The 19,883-nt window shown below is 33.7% G+C and overlaps 1 protein-coding gene across 1 annotated transcript in view; it reads left to right on the forward strand.

Annotated features, from left to right (window-relative positions):
- LOC118734846 overlaps nucleotides 1-17,917 on the forward strand; it is an 89,972-nt gene extending 72,055 nt beyond the window's left edge. The window contains exon 4 of the mRNA XM_036464521.1: nucleotides 17,712-17,917. Within this exon, the coding sequence (XP_036320414.1) occupies nucleotides 17,712-17,917 (206 nt within the window). The remainder of the gene's footprint in view (nucleotides 1-17,711) is intronic.
- Nucleotides 17,918-19,883: the final 1,966 nt, after the last annotated feature.

The following is a 19,883-nucleotide window of genomic DNA, read 5'->3' on the forward strand; positions in this document are numbered from 1 at the left end:
GTTCGCATCGCCAAATTCATTCGCTTCGCAAGTGATAATACCGCCCTTAAAATGTGTATTTAAAAATGGCATGAAAATTGTGTTGCTAGCTTCATGTTGCCAACATGCTGCAAGCTTTTTCACAGCGTAAACAGAATCCATACTACTTTGCTGAGGAAATGTTGTGGAATTTCACACTTATTTCACAAAAAGAAATTTTATATACAATTTGACAGCTTTTTCACGTGAAACAGGAACAGAATACTATGCTTAAGAACAAAATATTTTTAAATCGACAAAAAATTAATAAGAAAATTTGAAGGATTTTAGATATCGGGTATGGTAGCACGAAATGTCACAATCTGCTTAGTTGTCAGGTTGTTAATATGGTGACGAAAAAGTGACAATGGAACTACCTTGTTTTTTGTATCATGCTAATTTATAAATTTGAAAGTTTGTTAGTGAGGTGTTTGTTTGTAGCTCTTTCACGCTAAAATGGCTGGACGTATTTCAATGAAATTTGGCACACTTATAGGCTATGACCTTGATTACCATATACAATATTTTTTGAAGGGGGTGGGTTGCCACTTTTTCAAAAGTTAAAACCTACTATTTATCAAAGTTAGATAAATTGTTACAACAATATGGGTGTCAAAGCAGTTTAAAAACGATTTATTTGAAAAATATTTTTGAAGAGAGTTGCCACCTTTTCATAATCTTAAAGTCAATTTAATTAACTATTTAAATCATATATTTTAGTATGGACACCAGATGAAAAAGGCTTCAGACAAATTTATTTCAAAATATTTTTAAAAAGGGTTGCCACCCGTTAAGAAATTCATAATCAACTTACTTAACAAGTTAAACGAAATATTTTAACATGGGTATCAAAGGACAGATGATTGAAAAAGCTTTCTTTCGAAAATATTTTTGAAGAGGGCTGCCACCAGTTTAGAAATTTAAAATCATTTTAATCGAGAAGTTAAACGAAATATTTAAATATAGGTATCAAACGGAGAGGTTTTAGTAAGCTTTGTGGACTTTCAAGCCCCTGCAACTGTATGAAAAGTTCAAACCTCTTTTTTTGAAGACAGCGCCCACAGTATTCAAGAAACAGCACATGAAACTCTGAGGCTAGTTGAGGACAAACTTTTCTCAATGGTGGAAAAACGAACGTGAGATTTCGACTCGCTCACTCCGCAACGAACGGGAGAACTGTCAAACGAGTAATTCAGAGAGTCGAGCTAAAACACCACGAACTTGCGGCTCAAGTCACCGAAACAGAACCGAAACTATTTCGCGAGCAAAGACAACTTTCCCATAAAATGTTGAACCGCGTGGAGGGCGGAGAATGGGCCCTTTTTTCTTGGACGCACCAGAGAGAACTGGCAAGACATTTCTGCTGAATTTGCTATTTGCTAAGGGTAAAAATTATGCACTAGCTGTTGCCTCCTCAGGGATATCAGCGACCTTGCTCAGCGGAGAAAGAGCTGCACACTCGGCGCTTAAACTCCCACTGAATCCTGCGAGTCAGGATACATCAACTTGCAACATTAGCAAAACAATGGTGGCGGGGCTATGTTGCAACAGTGCAAATTAATAATTTGGGAAAATGTACGATGTCACACAAGCATGCAGTCGAGACACTAGATCGAAGCCGATCGAGGCGGCAGCCATTTTCGGATGGGTGAGGTAGTCGTATTGTTCGCAGGAGATTTTCGGCAGGCGCTACCTGTCATCGAGCGTGGCACTGCTGCAGGGAGATAAGTACGTGCATCAGGGCTTCGCCATTGTGGGCAAAGGTGGAAATATTGAACCTCACCACTAACATCCAGTTATAGAGAGTCCGGATTCTTTGCTCCAGACATACATGTCTGTTTATACAGTGATGGCAAATGAGGATGCAACAACATATCCTATAGAGTTTTTAAACTCTTAAGAGTTTTCAGGGGTGCCGTCGCACAAACTGCAATTAAAGGTTGGGGTGCCTGTCATATTGATGCTTAACCTGTCCAACTGCTCAAATGAAAAATTAATCCCATTGTAACGTTGTGAGTAGTGACAAGGAGTGTTAATCCCGGGATCCCGGCCTTTTTAAGGCCCCAAAAATTCCGGGATTCTTGGCACATAATCCCGAGATTTTCGCGATTGGAATTTGCACTGAAGGCAATAATAGAAACTCCTTTTCTTGACCAGTATTGGCTACATTTCATTTTTTTTTAATAATTAATATTTTTTTATAAATGTCTAGCTCATTATACATATGTATAACACGCGCGATAGTAAATTTTAAACACAAATATCTATATATATTCGCGAAACCATGGACCAAATATAGTAAATTTGCATTTTTAGTTTTTCACTTTGACGTCAGTAATTTAAAATTAATTTAAACAAGTAAGAAAGTCTAAGTTCGGGCGTAGCCGAACATTAAATACCCGGCGCAAGTATTAAATATATGTTTTTTCACCTTTCCGAAAGCTCCCGCTAGATGTTAAGCCGGGGTGTATCAATTTTGAGTAAGTTAGCGTCCTTAAATTTCGAAATATTGCAGTTTCAAGCATTCCTGAAATTTACCGTTATATGAAAAGCGGCCGTAATTTTAGTCCGATTTCAATAATTTTCCACGTTTTGCTTTTATGTGGCAAGCACAATAAAAATACCGAGTTAAGTACAAATTGGTAGAACGGTTACCGATATACATATATGTGATCTTAAAACTGCGGTGCCACGCCCATATTCCAAAATTTGATCATAAACGTATTTCTTGGTAAAGAATTGTTGCAAGCATCAATTTTGAATAAATTAGCATTAATATTTACTGATTTATCGAAGATTTTGTATTTCTCTAAATTACCGTTATATGGGATGTGGGCGTGGTTATTGTCCGATTTTTTAAATTTTCGGCCATTTAGTTTGCTGTATCAAGGCCAACAACTGTGCCACGTTTGGAAGAAATTGGTGCAGCGGGTACCAAGATATACACATGTAACCATAAGTGGGCGTGGCTATGCCCATTTTCCAAGAATTTATAATATTCTTATTTTTCGTCTAAAAGTTATTGTAAATATCAATTTTGAGTGAATTATCTTCAGTAGTTACTAAAATATCGCAGTTTTCGTATTTCTGGAAATTACCGTTATATGGGAAGTGGGCGTGGTTACAGTCCGATTTCGCCCATTTTCAATACCAACCTACCTTGGATTAACGGAAATCTACATACCAAATTTCGTTGAGATATCTCAAGTTTTGCTCGAGTTATCGTGTACACGGACGGACGGACAGACGGACAGACGGACGGACAGACAGACATGGCTTAATCGATTTCTGTATTCATTCTGAGCATTTATGTATACATTTGTCTATATCTATCTCGATTCGTTTTGGCTGTTACAAACAACCGTTATGTGAACAAAATTAATATAACCTTGTGCACAAGTGCGCTCGGGTATAAAAATTCAGAGAAGAGTGCTTACACAAAAAGTATGGGTATCAAATTAACCCTTAATATCCCATTGGGACAGCCAGGAACCAACCAATTAAAATCGAAAGTTCGTTAAACGTGTTACTTTTAAATTTACCGCTACGATCTAAGGATTATTTATTGATCTTAGCCGCACCATTTGCATTGGTCTTTGTTTGAACAGAAATGCATTTGACAAGTTTATGTTCAGTTGGTGGAATCAACCCCGCGAAATAGCACGTTGGTGAAATCGTGGCACGCTTCTGGAAATCGAGGCTGCAAAAAATATTCCCGTGATCGATTTGGTGTTTAGAAGCCATTGTAAGTTTTAAAATAAATTAATTTCCCCTTATTTCAGTAGATGGCTTCTAGTTTTTTATTGGTTATTTGCGGAACCGTCAGGCACCCGGAGTTCGATATTGAACAACTGTGAATTGATATAGAAGTGTAGACTTTGAGGCTGCTTTGCGCAGCAGAAATACAGAAGAAAGCGAGCAAGTAGGCGATTCGGATAGCGAAAACGAATCGCTGGAAATTGCTGATGGTCCGAACAATGCAATGTCGATATGGGTAATTCAAATATTGAAACAAATCACGGTAAAGTATTGCCACTCCCACGAAAGCTCCTATTTGTTTCTAATTAAATGTGTTTGTTTCAGATGTTGAAGAAGAGCCAGTTATTGTTGGGGATCATTCCCGATGGCGAGAATATGCGACAATGTTTGAAGGCATATCGATTGATAAAGAGTGTAGTCTTTTCAAAAAACCGTTGTGGAGAAAAGGACGTCTTCGATTGTATTCGAATTGGGTAAAATTTCGAGGAGATGACGCTTTGACACCGGAAATAACGGCATTGAGTTCGCCGTTTCAGTTTTTTGCCTTTTTCATGTCAGACGTCATATCCGTATAAAGTCACGGAAGTGGGCAAACCGCTTGTTCTACCACATGTGTGATATGGCCATGATCAATTCCTGGATTTTATACAAGAGGCATCACGCAGTGACTAATCAAACAGAAACAGAAAGTATTGCATGAATTTGTTTCTGAAGTTGCCTATTGCTTGACGAAATCTGGAGCCGAAATGCGAGTGGGAAAAGGTCTACCAAGTAATCTCGAAGTTGAAGTTGCTGCGAAGCGTCAACGCCCATGTCTGCTCCAATACCGACGCGCGACATTCGCTTGGATAGTGTTGAGCATTTACTTGAATATATCAAGGAAGCCGCGATGTAAGAATCCGAAATGTACTTCCCGTACAAAGGTACGATGCCAAAAATGTGAGATACAATTGTGTCTATCAACTGAAAAAAACTGTTTCGCTGAGTTTCATCAAAACTAATTGCAAATAAAGAAACTTTGATGTTCATTTTCCTATAAATTTTATTAATTTTCTTAATACATATAACCTTTTCTTTTTGGTTCAAAATGATTTTTGTTTTTAATTTTTATGTCCGGAAGCCCAACGATTCCGATAGGAACCAACTAGGTATTTTCTACCTAATTCAGGTAATTTTAAGTTGTGAGCAAATTCGTAGAACAAACGATGTTCAGAATCCCGAGTTTTATAACATTATTTTTTTTTTAGCTCAAAAAAGAATCCAAAAAATTTTAATTACTTTAAATTCTAAAAAAATTTCGTCTTGCATTTGGTACCCATATTTTTATTCTACATTGCATTGAATTTTTTAAATAATTTTTGGAATTAATCATATATTTGCAATTAGAAAGTCGTTTAAAATAAATCCCGACGTCAGAGAGAAGAAATAAAAACGCCACTTTAAATAAAAAGGTAGATTTCAAACCCATTTATTTATTATTTATTTTATGGTAGGAGAGCTTCTCAAACAATATAGAAGCATTTTTTTCGATTTAGGTTGTTGAAAAGTAATGAATATCCAAAGCCCGGGACTGTGATAACGACATCTCGAAAATCCCGGGATCGGAAAAAGCTGAAAAATTAACATCCCTAGTAGTGACTCAAGAATGAGTACAAGATTGCACCAATCGAGCTGAGAGAGCAAGACGAACTCGACAAGGAAAAGCATCGAACAAAAGGCAGTATTGCCAAGTTTTGAATTTGAAAAAGCAACAAATTTTTATTGGTGTATTTTGCGGACCTTATTTGCATACATAATTTTATTGTAAGGTTGCCGATTCAAATTAATAAAAGTCAATGTTTCTTGCACGACGGTCGATTTCTTCTGGCATGATTGAAGGTGCTGCCACATATTTTGTTGTCGCTTTTGACTGTCACTATTGCTTACCGCACTTACGATTGCTGTAAATTTTGCTTCTATTTTTATACCCGAGCGCACTTGTGCACAAGGGTATATTAATTTTGTTCACATAACGGTTGTTTGTAACAGCCAAAACGAATCGAGATAGATATAGACAAATGTATACATAAATGATCAGAATGAAAAGAGAAATCGATTAAGCCATGTCTGTCTGTCCATCCGTCTGTCCGTCTTTCCGTCCGTCCGTGTACACGATAACTCGAGCAAAAATTGAGATATCTCAACGAAATTTGGTATGTAGGTTTATATTTATCCAAGGTAGGTTGGTATTGAAAATGGGCGAAATCGGACTTTAACCACGCCCACTTCCCTAATAACGGCAATTTTCAGAAATACGAAAACTGCGATATTTTAGTAACTAGCGGAGATTATTCACTCAAAATTGATATTTACAATAAGTTTTAGACGAAAAATAAGAATATCATAAATTTTCGGAAAATGGGCATAGCCACGTCCACTTATGGTTACATGTGTATAACTTGGTAACCGCTATACCTATTTCTTCCAAACTCACAACGCACAATTGTTGGCCTTCGCACAACATACCAAATGGCCGAAAATTTTTAAAATCGGACAATAACCACGCCCACATCCCATATAAAGGTAATTTAGAGAAAAACAAAATCTTCGATAAATCAGTAAATATTAAAGCTAATTTATTCAAAATTGATGCTTGCAACAACTCTCAACCAAGAAATACGTTTGTGATAAAATTTTGGAAAATGGGCGTGGTACCGCCCACTTATGATCACATATATGTATCTCGGTAACCGTTCTACCTATTTGTACCAAACTCGGTATGGTTATTGTGCTTGCCACATAAAAGCAAAACATTGAAAATTATTGAAATCGGACTAAAATAGAGGCCGCTTTTCATATAACGGTAAATTTCAGAATTGCTTGAAACTTCAAAATTTCGAAATCTAAGGACTCTAATTTACTCAAACCTGATACGCCCCGGCTTACCATATAGCGGTAGCTTTCAGTAAGGTGAAAAACATATATTTAATACGTGCGCTGGGTATTTAGTGTTCGGCTCCGCCCGAACTTAGACTTTCTTACTTGTTTTAAATCAAATTTGGTGTCTTCAAACTAAAAACAAAAGTACAAAACTCAAAAATGCTCGCGTTTTAAATGTAAACAAAAGTGTTGTGTGACGTCAGCGAATGGGTGGATGCTGTCAAATCGACGAAGGGAGGGTTAGCGGTCCGCGAATGGCGCCACCTTCATTTTCTGTATTGGGGTAGTGACTCGCAAATATTTACACACTAAAGTTTCTTCAAATATATCTCTTATCATCATATAACAACAGTTCTTAGATAGTTCAAAAAGGGTCACCTCCGGGCTAGAAAAAATGTGGTTAGTTTTGAGCTGGTTCTAATAAGTATAGTATGGAGCCTTTTCTTTAAATAAGCACGCATACAATTTTGTAAATAAAAATACTTCATTATATGTTTCAAGAGCTATTTGTTTTGAACTAATTTACTTTTTGACGCAAAGTGTGCTTTAAATTTAGGAACATAAAGTGTCAATTATTCCTTTATTTTCTAAAACCGTTATTCTTAAAAATAATTTATATTTGTTACGTATAATGGGTATTTCTGGGATACCTATAATTAAAAATCTGATCTAAGTCCTGTCAAAAAATGAGAAAAACGGTGATATATTGAATGATTATTCGTGATAACTCAGCGTTAAATTGCATTAAATTTATTGAAATGTAATACATAGACTTTCCGGCATCTCATAAGAAATATAGAATTTTGAATATTCACAATAGTTTTCATGCTAAATATTTTTCGTAAATTTTTTATTTAAGGATGGCTCATAAGTATTATAACATAAACAAATAAATTCACGTTTCTAACTGTGTTGGAAATTTAGTAGAATTCTAGAAACTGTTATAAAAACTTCAATATTTTAAATCAGAGTTTATAAGTATGCAGTTCTATAGCCCATTAAATTTTAGTATAATTAATCGCGCTGATTTTTTATAACTCTTTTTACGCACTCCCTTGAAGGCATTCTCCTATTTAAATATTTTCGTTTAAGATGCAAGATTACACTTTACTACACTAAAATTGTATGGGCTACAAAACAGAATACTCGAAATATTTATAAAAAATATCTGATTAAAAATTTGAAATTTTGAAGACAGTTTTTAGAGTTCTATAAGTTTGCAGCACAGTTAGGAATTTGAATTTAAATGGTTTATGGAGTATGAGACATAGTACTTAAATAAAAACTAAACGAAAAATATTGAAAATGAAGAACATTGGAAATTAAAAAAAAATCAATGCATAACTACACATTTCGGGGGCTTAGTGATACATTTAAGTATGTACATTATCGTTCATATGAATAGCACTCCAATTTCAAAGTGAGATTGTTTACCACTTTTGCAAATTTTTTTACATCTGCTTAAAAGGTCAAACATTTTGACGAAAAATCGTTAAATTTAACTTTGTTTTGTATAAAGTTTTAAAACACGGTTTATATGATTTTATTCGTATTTTATACATACGTACGTAGATATGTATAAAAATGACATTAATGTACCAATAACGACTTTTTTGGAAATATTTGAGCAGTTGCCCCATAAACTATGTAGAGAATTACATATTAAATAAACGAAAACAGTTTGTTATTACTTTTAGGGTCTAAGAAAATCGAAAAAATATAGTATATTACATTTGTGCATCTTTTGTCAGCTTTCACATGACCAGGATGAGTAATATTGATGACAGCGCAACTAGCAACATATGAGTTTCAACCGTCCAACTCTGCATCCCTTTTTCAGTAGTTCAGAGACATATCTGAAATTTGTAGGGTGGAACTAGCGCTTTGCCAGACTGTCCCTAAATTTTGCTGCAGGGAGTGTTCAATAAGTAAAGGAGGTTATAGGAAAGTCAAGACGAACAAAACTGTGCTCCTATGGGTATCAAGTGAAAAGTACTTTAAAAATTCAGAGATATTTTTAACAGAATGGCCACCAATTTATAATTTATTGTTTAAAAATTGAGACACAATATTACTAATCGTGGGTACTAAAAGAAAGCTCTTAAACAATGCTTTGAAGTAAGTCTTATCGCTTATTAGTTTAAGGGTGGCACTTATTTTCGATTTTACGAAATTTAACAGAAACCATTAATTCAAATATCAAATTAAAGATATTTTTGAGAACTTTAATCCAGAAATATTTTCGATGAGGATTGCCACGTTTTATTTACAAAATCATTTCGCTTGATACCGATATTGCAGTAGTTCATTTAACTTAATTGTATTTAATTTTTTTAACGGTGGAAACTCTCTCTTTTGATGCTCTTACCCAGATATAAACCTTCTCCTCGCGTGTTCATAAAATCGAACCAGAGTCTTATCTATGTCAAACTTTAAAAAACCTTAGTTTCGGTGTTTTCGTGGAATATTTGGACGTCCTCTTCCACTATTTACATAATTTTAAACATTTACAATTTTAAATGTCGTAACACGTCTTTTCTAAACATTTTGAGTTAAAAATTTTCATAAAAATAGTTTTGGGCGCCTAAAACGGCCAAATACCTCTATGTGCGTTGTACAAAACTTTGATATTTTTGGTAAGCTTCCCTTCTTACCTCGGGTGGGGAATAGTGAACTTGGCAAAAAGAAGTGGATGAGACTGGCAGTTTGTCTACAGCAGTCTTATTTATTGTATTGTTGTAGCTATTAACTTGGAGTAAATTAACGTCCTCAGTTATTGAAATATCGGAGTTTTCGTATTTCCGGGTGTAATTTTGATCCGATTTGAACAATTTTCAACGAAATGCTTTTCCGTACAATGGTTATTAAGTGCACCGAATTTGGTAGAAATTGATAAATCGGTTACCGAGATACACATTTGTGGTTATAAGGGGGCGGCGCTACGCCCATTATACAAAAATTTATAATATTCTATTTTTCTGGTGGCAGGTGGGTAGGGTGGCCAGATGCGCTGATTTAATCAGTACATGTGCTGATTTTTTGCTATTGTACAGATTTTTAAGAGCCCGAAATCAGTACGCAAAATCTACTGATTTTTTGAGTTTGTACTGATTTTGTTCTGATTTTTGCATTTAATACTTTTGTAAATTGGTGTAATTGACATTTACTTGAGGTTTACATGTTCAAAACAAAGGTTTTTGACAACTTATACGTGTGAGCAGATTGAAAGCGTTAATTAAATTTAAACCATTATTAAAAAGGTGTCAGCTTGCAATTGTTTCATTTCCTAGGATTTCGCAAAATAACAAAATGCTTGGATTCAACCCAACCCAACTTCACGATTTGCAGGTTTTAGAGGATTTACAGGAAAAGCTGGTTTCGCCATTAATAAATCTTATGAAAGGTGGTGGTGAGTTAATCATATATTAAGTACACTGAGAAGATGACAATAAGATATAATCTTTTGATTATAATTAAACATCCACTGAGAAACCGGCTGTCAGTATTTCAAACTTAAGACGACTACTGCTACGGTGCAATGTAAGTTATAAAACTTTGGAAAAGGTGCAAACTACCGACTTTTGGATATGATATATGTAGCTTTACTTTGATTTTTGATGTTCGACAACCTGTAATTTTACTTGCACATACACATTTCACACTATTAAATTTCATTCGTACTCGAAAATTCGTTTAGCGATAATTCGGTAGTATACATTTTAGTCAACATTTTAATGTGAATGTTGAATTTAATAAGCACACCAACTAAATATGTTTTAAATTTGTAGCTTAAAATATGCAAACAGATTCTGACTCGAGCTCGTCTTCTACTGAAACTGAATGGGCTATAATTTTTTTTTTCTTAATTCTTATAAATTTTTTAGAAAGTTTCAGACGTCAACTCACATGTCTTTTGTTATAGAATTTACTATATTTTTATAAAAAATTTAAATTAAGTAAGGAAAGAAAAAATGTTCAAAACCTATCAATACATTTTACTACTATTTTCCTGAGCACAGCTGTACATACATATGTAATACCATTGATTTGTTTTAAAGTAATGAATTTTTGTATTGATAATACTATACGTATTTAAAGTCTATTAGTTATTTTTTTTTTTAATTAATGCGCTGTTATTTGGTTGTTATATTGTTAATAATAAAAAATACGCTTAAAAATTAGCTGATCTGTATGGCTTTGGACTGATTTTTGATCCCAACTCTACTGATTATGTCCCTATAATATCTGGCCACCCTACAGGTGGGCGTCGTTATTGTCCAATCTCAAAGATTTTCAACAGATTTCTTAGCTAGACCCTACCCAAGGCTCGTAGCGAGTTTGGTAAGGATTGGTGGAGCGGCTACTGAGATACAGCGTTTCATCATAAGTGGGCGGGGTCACGCCTATTTTCAAAAAATTTCATAACTATATTATTTTTTACGACAATTCTAATTCACGTACTAATTTTCAACAAATTGCATCTAATATTTACTGAAATATCGTAGTTTTATCATTTTTCGAAAATACCGTTATAAGGGAAGTGGGCGAGGTTACAGTCCGATTTTTCCTATTTTCAATACCAACCTACCTTGGATAAGGGGCAGCTTACATACCAAATTTCGTTGAGATACATCAGACGGACGGACGGACAGACAGACATGGCTTAATCGATTTCTCTTTTCATTCTGAGTATTTATGTACACATATGTATGCCCATATCTATCTCGATTCGTTTTGGCTGTTACAAACAAACGTTTTGCGAACAAAGTTAATATACCCTTGTGCACAAGTGCGCTCGGGTATAAAAAGTAATGTTGCTGCATTTTCGGGATTCGTAAAGATCATAACCTGCGCCTCTAAATAACTACTCGCTCGAGGCGACAAACTTGAAAAACTTGAAATTTGACAAAATTTTAAATTCTTTACGATTGACGCTGCACCAGATGAGAGGACTTTCAGTTATACAGTAAAACCTGTTTAAGTACCTCAAGAAAAATGTCACCTTTTCGAGGTACTTAGGCGGGCTGGGTACTTAAAAGAACCCGGTTAAGTACCTCGATACGGGTACTTAAGTGAACATAACTATTGATGTAGTTATGTACATCTTCTTGTTAACTTACATAAATATATCCTCGAACATGAACATTTAATGAAGTATACGTAGTTTAAAACCAAGATCGTAGCATTATTTCAGCACATAAACAAAAACTTTATAAAAAAAATCGATAAAGCAATCTTATGTCATTTTTACAAGAATTCAATTTTTTAAAAAAGTTGATTATACATATTTATAACGAAGTACATACAAACCGTGTTGGACATATGTATCTATCATTTCGGACCAAATTCAAAATTATGTTGTTTGCTACTTATGTTTATTTATTACTTTTTAAGATTTTTTAATTAAAACATAGTTCATTCCCTAACAAATACCATACAAAGGGATGTTTACAGCTATCAAGGAACACGAAAAATTCATTTAAAATAACGCACAAGAAATGGAAAAGAAATGTCCTATCAAAATTTCTTAAATCAGTTTGAAGCTCTCCACATAAGAACAAAGTGACTAATTACGACGACAAAAATAGAAAAACAAAAGTCTTTAAATCTTATCACATATACCTTTCTAATACTCCTTATAAACCAGTCCACAATGTAACACACAAATTTTGACTTTTAACGCAACGCAGCAGCTTTGGCAGAAGCGCAAAGTTGGGTTTTCTATCGTCCGTCGAATAAAATAAATTTTTGTTTGATTCGATGATAAAATAGTTTCGCTTGTCATTTTATTCTTAATAACAATAATAGTTTTGTCAACATGGAAAATGAGGCATGAGGTATGTACTTTATTTTGCGATTTTTGTTAATAATATAGTCGTTGTAAAATGAGTATAATACCTATTTTATAAAATGCCTTTTTTATTGAAAAAATTTTGAAATTTTTATATTAGTTAGAGTTATAAAAAAAGTACCAACGAGTACAGCAATTTCTCTTCAACAGTTCGAAAATCCAACAAATTGCCAATGTAAAAATATCACGAACCCGTCTCCCCTTTTGACCCTTCATTAAATAGAGCATCTTTTTCTTAAGTCGTTTATTGGAACGAATCCAGAATATAGGAGGAAAAAAATCTTTACTCCATATGTATTTGACAGATTTCAATGAAATTTGGTATCCAGGGGTTTTCGTTTTCAATGATTTCGAAATTGATATCAAATTTTTAAAATTCAAAATGGCGTATACAATATGGCGGAAAATATCTTAAAAAATGTATAGATTGTTATGACGCTTGGTATCCAGAGATTTTCGTCGCCACTGGTTTCGAAACTGATATCAAATCTTCGGATCCAATATGGCGGACCACTTTTTTTTTAAATAATAGTTTGTTATGAAACTACAGAGATCCTCAAATTAAATTTTCAAAATTCAAAATGGGTTCAAATGTTGATAATGGCAATGACACTGCGTTGAAAGTAAAACGCCTATTGTTCGGGACGCCATATTTGATCCGCCATTTTGAATTTTTGAGAATATAATATCAATTTCGAAATAAGTGACAACGAAAAGCTCTGGATACCAAGCTTCATAACAATCTACACATTTTTTTTTTAAATCGTCCGCCATATTGGATCCGCCATTTTGAATTTTTGAAACTTAATTTAATATTCGAATTCAGTGATGACGAAAATCCCTAATTACCAAATTGCATTAAAATCTGCCAAAAACATATGGAGTAAATACCAAGCTTCATAAAAATGTATACATTTTTGAAGAAATCGTCCGCCATATTGGATGCGCCACTTTGATTTTTGAAAATTGAATATGAATTTCGAAATCAGCGACGACGATAATCTCTGGATACCAAGCTTAATAACAATATACACATTTTTGAAGAAATCATCCGCCATATTGGATCCGCCATTGTGAATTTTGGAAATTTAATTTAATATTCGAAATCAGTGATGACGAAATACCAAATTTCATTGAAATCTGTCAAATACATATGAAGTAAACATTTTTGTCGTCCTATATTGTCGATTCTTCCTTATGTGTTCTCAAGAAAAAAATGTTAGGATATTTATTTCTTCAAGAAAATTTTTAGCAAACGAAAGGTACTTTTGCAACCAACAGAAATAACGAAAAATATTTCTTGGGATTTTTCTTGAGAGCTGCAAACAGCCCTAAACCTAAGCTTCAAATTTTGTAAAACACTGAAAAAATGCATCAAATTTTGATAAAAATTTCAAACTTCTTTCTCAGAAGTGTTTATAGCCCATTCAATTTTAGTGTAATAATGTGCAAGTTTCAAGTGGCCCACGGTGCCCAAAAATGTTGGTTACTTAAGCGGGTTTGGGGAAAAAAGGGGGGGAGGGGGGTTAGCGGGTTTTACTGTATTTGTATTTTTATTGCGGTGCAATAATTCCTTTTTGAGAAGTGCATCCGGGCTGCAAATGTCGGATGTATCCTCCAAGATCGTTATTTAAACACCGTTGTTTTCGACAGAATTCTTCATTCTCATTCTTTTGGTTGTTTCAAAATTTGGATAACCTGTAACGTCATTAACGTTTTTTGGTTTTAGTTTTTGTAACTCGTTTTTAATCCTTTCTTCTGTGTCTGGTTTAAAAAATGTGTGCTTATAGCGAGGTTCTAAGTAGTTGGATATAGCAAATACATTGTTATTTTCTAGGAATGAAAATTTCAAAGAACATTCTGTTTGAAAGTCGTGGCTGCCAGCCGGAGTAGTTTAAAATCTTGTTATTTTGTTGTCTGCTTAGTTCTGTGATCTGCTTAGTTCCTCTGAAAAGTTTCACCTGCAATGAATAGCTTGTAATTAGTTTTTTTTTTATTAGCAGCGCTCGACTTTTCCTAGTTGCAGGCAGTCAAATTAATTACTCATCGCCTTTTTCACCTTCTTCACTTAATTGTTAGTTTGTTGCTCTTTGTGGTAAATTATCGTTGCGCTTATGACGTCACACCAAAGAAGCTGGCTGTCAAACTCAAACCAAAAAAGATAGCGGAACATTGAGGGCGCAATCTTATTTTCTATCATTCTGCATAAGCTTAAATTTATTACCAAACCTCTCTTAAATCACTCTGAATTTAGAAATGTTCTTATAGGAATACGTATTAAATAATGGGAGTAGGGTGGCCAGATATTATAGGGACATAATCAGTACAGTTGGGATCAAAAATCAGTTCAAAGCCATAAAACTCAGCTCATTTTTAAGCGTATTTTTTTTTATTAACAATATAGCAACCAAATAACAGCGCATTAATTAAAAAAAAAATAACTAATAGACTTTTAAATACGTATCGTCACTACACACGAATAAAGGCGCGATAGCGTTTTGAAGGCGAAAAAAGGCGCGTAAAAAAATTTGCCAAAAAAGATGCTTATGAAAAACTTCGGCGAAGTGTGTTAAGAGTTTTTGACTCTAAAGTTTTTTATGCGTCTTTTTTCGCCGTCAACTTTTGAGCTCGCGCCTTTATTCGTGTCCAGTGACGGTATAGTATTATCAATACAAAAATTCATTACTTTAAAACAAATCAATGGTATTACGTATGTATGTACAGCTGTGCTCAGGAAAATAGTAGTAAAATGTATTTACAGGTTTTGAAAATTTTTTCTTTCCTTACTTAATTAAATTTTTGTATAAAAATATAGTTAATTCTATAACAAAAGACATGTAAGTTGAAGTCTCAAACTTTCTAGAAAATGTATAGGAATTGAAAAAATAAAAATAAAATTTTAGCTAATTCAGTTTCAGTAGAAGACGAGCTCGAGTCAGAATCTGTTTGCATATTTTAAGCTACAAATTGAAAACATATTTAGTTGGTGTGCTTATTAAATACAACATTCACATTAAAATGTTGACTAAAATGTATACTACCGAATTATCGCTAAACGAATTTTCGAGTACGAATGAAATTTAATAGTGTTAAATGTGTATGTGCAAGTAAAATTATAGGTGGTCGAACATCAAAACTCAAATATAAGCTACATATATCATATCCAAGCGTCGGTAGTTTGCACCTTTTCCAAATTTTTAGAACTTACATTGCACCGTAGCAGTAATCGTCTTAAGTTTGAAATACTGACAGCCGATTTCTCAGTGGATGCTTAATTATAATCAAAATATGATCTCTTATTGTCATCTTCTGAGTGTACTTAATATATGATTAACACCTTTCATAAGATTTATTAATGGCGAAACAAGCTTTTCCTGTAAATCCTGTAAAACCTGTAAATCGTGAAGTTGGGTTGGGTTGAATCCAAACATTTTCTTATTTTGCGAATTCCTAGGAAATGAAACAATTGCAAGCTGACACCTTTTTAATAATGGTTTAAATTTAATTAACGCTTTCAATCTGCTCACACGTATGAGTTGTCAAAACCATTGTTTTGAACATGTAAACCTCAAGTAAATGTCAATTACACCAATTTACAGAAGTATTAAATGTAAAAATCAGTACAAACTCAAAAAATCAGTAGATTTTGCGTACTGATTTCGGGCTCTTAAAAATCAGTACAATAGAAAAAAAATCAGGCACATGTACTGATTAAATCAGCGCATCTGGCATCTGGGAAAGTGTACCTCAGTGCAAAAATTATTTTCTTTATAAAACTAACAAATGTGTGGATAAGACATTTGTAAAAATTTTAAACCAACCAATAAAATAAAGCTTTAAATGCACTTTTATTACTTTTTTTACGTTTTGAAAGTACGTTCTAAGTAAATTTTTTGATTGAGTTCAAAGTAGGTTGTGTTGAATGCACTGTCAAATAATTTGGGATTCATAATTCAAGTGTTTGGTAAGAAAAATATATGGTAGAACTCATCTGCTTTTAATAAGATTGTGTCACTGCTTTATCTATATTTGAGATATTATTAAGCAGAATTGGTATTGTCTCACTCTTGACAAAAAAGCTAAAAGTTGTTATATTTAATTACAGAAGTTGAGGTTGTGTTTCGTGTTTGTTACATAATTTTAGAAATTCATTGCAAATATTTACCACAATTGCATTGTCGTTTCCACGTAGTTAGATAAGAATAATTCAACAAAGAAGCATGTCCCACCCGTGACAGCTATGTGTGGGACAGTTGTCAGGGGTAGGTTTACAGGGCTGGTAAGCTTTTGTTTGTTGAGGTATACGCAGGGGCGGAGGGGGGATGCGCGGACTCGTCCATTATCTATATACCTTTGTGGTCAGCTGATTAAATTAAGTTACATTTTGACCAGTTATGATTCTTTACTTTGTTAATCTAATGTTTATAGTTTTATTTTTATATAAGTCTAGCACATTACCCAATCAGAACCACATAAATCCACATTTCAAACTTCTTACAAAAATTATAAAAATTCAGCAAACTTTAACAATTACACCCAAAAATTTTAAACTTTTTGTTCAGAATTTTTAGGTATGCAGTTTTTTAGTCCATTAAATTTAAGTAGGTAAAAGTGAAAATATCAAGACGCCAGGAGAACGCGTCCATTTTAATAATTTTGGCTGACGGTGCTAAGCATTTTCTTCTATATAAAAGGCACCATCCTCAGGGAGTCTTAACATATAATAACATAAAATCACATTAATTATTTTATGGGCATCACATTTTTAAATTAACACTTAACATTTAAATACATCAATACTTTATCCCGCGCAGCGATAATAGCGAGTAATAGACGAACAGCTGGGATAAAGTATTGATGTATTTAAATGTTAAGTGTTAATTTAAAAATGTGATGTCCATAAAATAATTAATGTGATTTTATGTTATTATATGTTAAGACTCCCTGAGGAAGACACAATAATGTGTCGAAACGCGTAGGAGGCAGAAAAGAAAAACCAACGTTTTTGCTTTAAAATAAACGGCCGAAAAGCTCCAAATATACAAATCGTAACAATTTATATACATTGGCCCTATTTAAAAACTAGAACGAAAATTTTATCTGTACAAATGTCCAACACGTGACGCTGGAATCGCTCTAATAAAGGTATTTCCTTATTTTGCAGGTGGTCTCAGCGCTATGCCAGTGGGACAAATTGATAGTGATGTGCGTGTTATTATCATAAAAGGCCCAGGAAACACCATTACAATTGGCAACTTCTTACAAAAATTTAGACACCTTGAAGTGCTGCGCATTACCGACTCCCAAATACCATCAATGGGCTCCGAATGCTTCTGGGGTTTAATCAAACTACGTATACTAGGTGAGTAGTATTAAAAAAAACTTAAAATCAAGAAAAATTAAATCGAACAATGGTGGAGAAGAAAATATATTTTTCAAGTCTATTTTGCACGTTACCGAAGATTTTGCAACCGGAAAATTTTATTACCAAAAAATGTTACCAGTTCTTGTCACCAAGATTCTAGGTACCTTCGTTGTGCAGTTAAAGTATTCAGCAATTCAGCTACGAAGATTTCTGGAAAGTTTACTGGTTATAAGAGTACACAGAATGCGAAAAGGGCTTAAACATTTACAGGAACTTTATTTACCGGTAATAAAAGTTTTTAACCGGTAAATAAAGTTCCTGTCAAATTTGTGCTCTTGTAACCGGTAAATTTTGTTACCAACTCATAAGCTGGTAACAAAGTATTGCTCCGTGAAATATGCAATGCCAGAATTTCCACAATTCTCCATAGCTGAATTGCAGAATATTTTAACTGCAATACCAACGCACCTAGAATCGAGGTGACAAGAACTGGTACCATTTTTTGGTAATCAAATTTCCCGGTTACAAAATCTTCGGTAACGTGCAGAATAGACCTGTTAATGGCAACTCATTGAATGTTAAAATTTAAATAAAAGCAAAGACTACAATTTGGATACACTTTTTCAACAACAATCCATAAAAGATAGGTGAATGAAAACAAAATCAATTTGTTAACCGGTAAACCGACAATAAACTAATTTTACCCAGACAAACTATTTTTTATAAATAAAAAGAGTTTTATGAATTTGTTTATATTTATTCACAGACAACACAATCTTAAATATGACGGAAAAGAATAAAAATACAAATTTGCTCCATGTGGAAAAATTGTCAACTTTTAGGGACCCTACCCTCTTACAAAAAAAAATTAGTCGTAATTTTTTCTTAAAATGACCTTTTTTGGAAAAAATTACAAAATTATTGCTAAAGAAATTTATATTTTTCATAAAATACGAGTAATAAACTTTATTTTGATATACATACGTATTTTACTATGATCTGCTTTTGACTTTTAATAATTTAGTGATAATAATAAATATAAATGTATTTACCAGGACTGCAAACCACCCCAGAAATCGGTGAGGTTCGGTCCAGTGGTTCGAACCGCCTATACCGGTACAAGAACCGGTTCGTGCGTATCCCTGAACCGCGATTCAGTTCGGTTCTAATGGTTAAATTTTTTTAGGCTGAATTATGCAAATATTGCAAAAATATGGCAAATCTATAATATAAATAAATAAAATATAAAAATAAAACTTTTTAATATACCACGCTTTTATAAATGGTCCAAAAAGTTGAAAACAGGGTTCGTATTTGCACACACATGCGCAGCACATCCTACCATTTTACGCTCACACACGTGTGCTGTGCATATAAAAAATTAAAAACTTGCTCACATCACATGTGTGTGCTGTTTGGTAAAAAGCACGGGCACATGTGTGTACTTTATTTTTATACCTTTCATGAGCATGAAATGGTATTATAACTTTGGTCCGATGTTTGTAAGTACCAGAACAAAAAGAGATAGACCCATGAAAATGTATACTTATATGATCAGAACGTCGAGCTGAGTTGATTTAGCCATGTCCGTCTGTCCGTCTGTCTGTCTGTTTGTATGCAATCTAGTCTCTCAGTTTTCGAGACATCCGGATCAAATTTGGTAGGTGGGTGTATTTTTATAATGTATTAATCATTTGTCGGAACCGGAAGAATCGGACCACTATAACATATAGCTCCCATACAACTGATTGTTCACATATGAGATTTTTCATTATAACTTCTCCATTTATGCAGCTACGAACATGAAATTTTGCAATACTTGCACCCATTATCAACAGAATACTTACAGTGAAAATTACAAAGATCGGGTCACTATAACCTATAGCCCCCATACAACTGATTGTTCAGATATAAAATTTTCCGTTATAACTCCTCCATTTATATAGCTAGGAACATGAAATTCCGCACTGT

This window comes from Rhagoletis pomonella, unplaced genomic scaffold (assembly GCF_013731165.1).
Source record: "Rhagoletis pomonella isolate Grant_MI unplaced genomic scaffold, Rhpom_1.0 Rhpom_scaffold_00001, whole genome shotgun sequence".
Lineage (NCBI taxonomy): Eukaryota > Metazoa > Arthropoda > Insecta > Diptera > Tephritidae > Rhagoletis > Rhagoletis pomonella.